Source organism: Bison bison, unplaced genomic scaffold (genome assembly GCF_000754665.1).
Source record: "Bison bison bison isolate TAMUID 2011002044 unplaced genomic scaffold, Bison_UMD1.0 scf7180017864162, whole genome shotgun sequence".
In the NCBI taxonomy this organism is placed as follows: Eukaryota; Metazoa; Chordata; class Mammalia; order Artiodactyla; family Bovidae; genus Bison; species Bison bison.
This window is the reverse complement of record NW_011494734.1, coordinates 4,446,069-4,452,009: the sequence shown is the minus strand read 5'-3', so window position 1 is coordinate 4,452,009 and position 5,941 is coordinate 4,446,069. Positions and strand designations below refer to the sequence as shown.

Here is a 5,941-nt window from a genome sequence, read left to right as displayed (position 1 = left end):
CCAAAGAATTGATGCTTTTGAACTGTGGTGTTGGAGAAGACTCTTGAGAGTCCCTTGGACTTCAAGGAGATCCAACCAGTCCATTCTAAAGGAGATCAGTCCTGGGTGTTCTTTGGAAGGAATGATGCTAAAGCTGAAACTCCAGTACTTTGGCCACCTGATGCGAAGAGTTGACTCATTGGAAAAGACCCTGATGTTGGGAGGGATTAGGGGCAGGAGGAAAAGGGGACGGACAGAGGATGAGATGGCTGGATGGCATCACTGACTTGATGGACGTGGCTTTGTGTGAACTCCAGGAGTTGGTGAAGGACAGGGAGGCCTGGCGTGCTGCGATTCATGGGGTTGCAAAGAGTTGGACATGACTGAGCAACTGAACTGAACTGAGACATCATGATTTCATGCATTGGAGAAGTAAATGGCAACCCACTCCAGTGTTCTTGCCTGGAGAATCCCAGGGACAGGGGAGCCTGGTGGGCTGCCGTCTATGGGGTCGCACAGAATCGGACACGACTAAAGCGACTTAACAGAAAGTTAAGAAACAGAAAGTAGTTTCCATGCCTTATCTTTTCCTCAAAAGGAATCTTCGTCTTCCCATTCCACAGATAAGAAAACTGAGGTTTAGAGAAGTTCAGGTACTTGCCTAAAGTCACATAACAAATTGCTGTGGCAAATACTGGGATTCAGTAGAGACTTGTTTATTCCAAAGGACAGAGTCTGGGCCATTACACAAGGTGAGAAAAATGAAGTCTAAGTTTTTATATTCTGAATATTTACTCCTCTATAGCTTGATCTTTTAAATGGATTATTTAATTGACTTCTTAATTTGTAATAGGTTATAATTTGTATTATTACTCGTGTGTGAAAACAGTGTTTCTGTGTATTTAAATTGTGTGTTTCCAAAATTTATTTGTGAAGACCTAAGATAGAAAATGCCATGTACAGGAAGGGCATGAAATAAGATCAAAGGCACTCAGGGAAGCAGGAGGAAAAAGGACTTCTAGCAGAAAGCACAGGTTCAGATTTTAATGCTGAAGGGTAGGAGAGTTATGTGTCTACTCTAGCTCAATTAAAAAAAGTGAATATGAAAAAGAAAAAATGAAAAGTTTGTGGAATACTTACTTTTTATTAGCTGATAAAATAAGCACACCAAAATTTTTAATATGATATGTTTTTACAACATAAAATTAGAAAAGGACTTTAATACATGAAGTTAAGAGAAAAGTGAAATAAAGATGGAATATAGTCTTCAACATCCATTTTATAAAATGGGAGAAATGGTCTTTAATCAAACCCATTTGTACTACCAGTTCATCAATGCTACGGATACCATAACACTTAATGTCATTCACAGACGGTGACCCTCAGCAGATAGGGTCAGGCAGGTAAGGTTTTCACAACCCAACATGATAATAATAGAACTTGAGAACCAGGCACCCTACCATTTCTCTTATCATCCTGCCTTGAAGACCAAGAGTTGCAAGCTCAATTCTACACATGAGCTGGAGAGAAGTCAGTCTGAGGCTGAAATTTCTAGTAAAAGCTTGGAAGAATATTAATTGTGCTGTTGATTGGGCAGGAGGGGGAAGCCATTTGTTTTGGACAACACAAGTGAAGTAATTCCATATACTGACTATACATATTGGGCTTTAGCCAATGTTCCCTTTGAGTGGCTTAACCCTGGAAATACAGCGGGTAACACTAGACAAACAACTAACTGCCTTTAAGTTGTGTGTATGAAAAGCACGTGCCCTATGACCATGGCTTTGAGAATTCCTGACATGTGGAGCATAGTAGAAGGCAAACAAAGGAACAAATCTTCACAGTTAATTGCCACAGACTCAGTTGCAACCCCAAAATACTGAATTCCCATCAGTAAGGGCAAGCCCTGGTCACATGATATTAAAATATTATGTTGGAGTACACAATCACCTAGTAATAAGAAATCACTAATAATAATGATAATAATTATTATTATGGTCTTTCTTTTCCATGGCATTTTTAATAAAATCACTTTTTCAGACCTTGTTTCATGTTGGTCCCACTTCAGCATTAAAAGGGATGTCGAACTGATTCAGGCTAACACTATGTTTTCAAATAAACAAACACCGAAAGCTTTAATTTACCTGATTAGCTCAGCCATGGAGCCTGTTATGAGCAAAGTGAATCAGGACAAGAAACTTGGCCTCTTGTATCCCAGGCTGTCATGATTCCACTAGGACTTAAAGAACTCAGAGAAGCTAAATTAGTCTAAAGTTTTTGCCACAGGTTGAATCACTGTGGAATTTAAACAACATGATCTTTGGTGAAGGAACAAAAGTTTTCGTCCTAGGTAAGTACCTGAAGAAGGGCATTTTTTGTCAAGGTAGTGGAGGGAAGGCAAGAAACAAATTGGAATAATAGTTTAAAATGTTTGGGAAAATGGGAACGCGAATGGGGATTAGATTAAGGAGTTTAGGAAAGATATTAAAACAAATCCTTAGAGCATACCATAGACAACTGTGTACAAATATAGTAGGATTTGGCTTTCTGAACATGTGGACTTATATAAAGGGTTCCTGTATAATATATGTGATCATCATGAAAGTGTTCAGTTCAAGGCCAAAGTTGGCTATTATAGGTAAGTTTTGTGAGCTGACACACTTCCTTTCCTGATGGCAAAGGGGTGTTTTCAAAGAACCTGGCCTTGGAGTCAGTCTGATCAGGATGTCTGGGTCTACCATTTACTGTTTATGAGCACGTGGTCAGTTATTCTTTGGCCTCAGTTTCTGAATCCACAAAATGGAATAGCCATATGTATCCAGCTGGTATCGTGTGAGAATTCAATGAAAGCCTGTCAGTAGTGTCCCTGACACACTGTGTAACACGTTGTCGGTGCTGGATAGGCGTATCCACACTCTATTCAAATGCAAAGGGAAAACTGCACTCAGGAAGGACAGTTGTTTGCATCCAAAAATATTGACAGAAGAGAAATTCTTCAGAGGATGCAGTTGTACTGCTAACTCCTTAAACAAAAAGTTATCTTACTGTCCACTCACACACACAAAATTGAATTGGGAGGTATTTGTCTCTCTTTAACAGACTGCTTTCTATTTGTCAAGAAAAATGAAGTTAAAATGTATTTGTTTTTATATTTGTTGTTCTATATGTTTTACATCTGAATCCTTTCACTTAATTGATATCATCTCTAACACAAACATTAAGAGAAGGCAATGGCACCCCACTCCAGTACTCTTACCTGGAAAATCCCATGGACGGAGGAGCCTGGTGGGCTGCAGTCCATGGGGTCTCGAAGAGTTGGACACGACTGAGAGACTTCACTTTCACTTTTCACTTTCATGCATTGGAGAAGGAAATGGCAACTCACTCCAGTACTCTTGCCTGGAGAATCCCAGGGACGGGGGAGCCTGGTGGGCTGCCGTCTATGGGGTCGCACAGAGTTGGACACGACTGAATTGACTTAGCAGCAGCAGCAGCAACACAATTGGCCCTTAGAAAATAAACTTGGGCTTCATGATCATATTTATCAGAAAAATTTTAATTCATAAATTAAATGATCATGTTGTGAAGTCAATTAAATACAGATGCAAAGGTCAAAATGTAATTTGTTTATTTAAATGTGAAATAGTTCTAACTATTTAATTTATAAAATATAAGGAAACATAGAGTACTCTTAAGCAATAAAAACAAAGTGTGTGATGGGAGAAATATACAGTATCTTACTATTATAATCAATAAAATACTATTTACACCATGAGTAAGGTGTATAAAATTAAACACATTAGGACCTAATTGTATTTACAATGTAAGTTTTTAAATGACCTCTGTTTGCTTACTTCTTTAGTAGAAAACTCAGGAATTTTGCTACAGAGGAAAAATTTCTCAAAAATTTTTTTCTTTTTCTTTTCAAATGATAAGTTTAATTTTTCTGTTCTTAAGAAACTGCCCTCAGAATGATTAAAACAACTCTAAACTAGCTCAAAGAGAATATGAGTAAAGTATTTATGTTTCATTTGGAAATAAACTGGAAAGAGTTTTAACATTTATAATTTCAACCATTACTTTAACCATAAATATATAATCAAGAAACATGCCAGCATTTAAGTGGGATCATTTATAAACTATGTTTTGTTATATATGTTGACATCATGTCCATAAGAAATTCAGGAAGCATACATTTAATTTTTAATTATATGTATATTTATTTAGCAGATGAAAACATAGTAAACCATGGAGCTCTAAAGAAGTTCAGCAAACTTATAGGGTAGATTTAACACTGGGGGAGATACAGAATCAAAATACTGTGCATTCTTAATCATGCTTAAACTTGAAATGAAATTTCAAAAGAAAATGTGCCTTGGTAAACATTCTCTAAAGTGAAGCAAAATTCTGATAAAATGCATTACTTGATAAGGTTTATATAAAGCATGTCAGAAAATTATACATTTTTAATAGAAGTTATGGAAATATTGCTATTTTGTTTCCAAATTCAAGGCACTGTACACAATCAACTCCTCCACTCAAAAATCTGAAAGTTTTCAGATCTGAAGTTCAGATGTTATATAAAATTAGAAACTCACCAGAAGAATCCCATCACTTCAGAAACAGGCAGGTGATCCACATTTGAAGCTTTAAGTTCAACATCACAAATTGTCAAGTACACAGGGACTCTAATTCCCATTATAAAAAAATGACTGTATATTGTTTAAAAATACAATAAATTTCCTACTGACATTTATTTATATGATAAGTAAGATCAGTTCAGTTCAGCTCAGTTGCTCAGTCGTGTCCGACTCTTTGCGAACCCATGAACCACAGCACACCAGGCCTCCCTGTCCCCGTCCATCACCAACTCCCGGAGTTTACCCAAACTCATGTCCATTGAGTTGGTGATGCCATCCAACCATCTCATCCTCTGTCATTCCCTTCTCCCCCTGCCTTCAATCTTTCCCAACATCAGGGTCTTTTCAAATGAGTCAGCTCTTCGCATCAGGTAGGCAAAATATTGGAGTTTCAGCTTCAACATCAGTCCTTCCAATGAACACCCAGGACTGATCTCCTTGAGGATGGACTGGTTGGATTTCCTTGCAGTTCAAGGGACTCTCAAGAGTCTTCTCCAACACCACAGTTCAAAAGCATCAATTCCTCAATGCTAAGCTTTCTTTATAGTCCAACTCTCACATCCATACATGACTACTGGAAAAACCATAGCCTTGACTAGATGGACCTTTGTTGACAAAGATAAGTATGGTTCATTCCAGAGTAGTTAAATGGAGTTCCACAGAGTTGCAAAACATGAGGATGAGTTATGTGACCAAAGAGAGCACAAGTTACAAAACAGGATAGGAAGGGAAAGCAGTGGAGAGAAGGGAACTTTCCTACACTGTTGGTGGGAATGCAAACTGGTGCGGTGACTATGCACAACAGTAGGGATGTTCCTTAAGAGACTAAAAATAGAGCTACCATATGATCCTGCAATCCCACTCCTGGGCATATTCCCAGAGAAAAACATGGTCTGAAAATATACAAGCACCTCTATGCTCATAGCCGCACTATTCACAATATCTAAGACCTGAAAGTAACCTAAGTGTCCAATGACAGAAGAATGGATAAAGAAGACATGGGGTGTGTGTGTGTGTATATATATACTGGAATATTACTTAGCCATTAGAAAGGATGAAACAATGCCATTTGCAGCAACATGGATGGACCTAGAGATTGTCCTACCGAATGAAGTAATTCAGGCAGAGAAAGAGATAAATATCATATGATATCTCTTATATGTAGAGTCTAAAAAGAAATGATATAATTGAAATTATTTATAAAACAGAAACCAACTCACAGACTTAAAGAACAAACTTGTGGTTACAGTGGGGAAGGGTGGAGGGAGGGACAGTTAGGGACTTTGAGACTGACATATACACACTGCTATATTTAAAATCGG

At 37.8% G+C, this 5,941-nt stretch overlaps 1 gene segment (V, D, J or C); it reads left to right on the top strand.

The window, feature by feature from the left end:
- Positions 1–5,941, top strand: part of LOC104989723 — a 26,685-nt gene that overhangs the window by 8,951 nt on the left and 11,793 nt on the right. Inside the window, 1 exon segment of the C gene segment in view lies at positions 2,277–2,329. Within this exon segment, the coding sequence occupies positions 2,277–2,329 (53 nt within the window).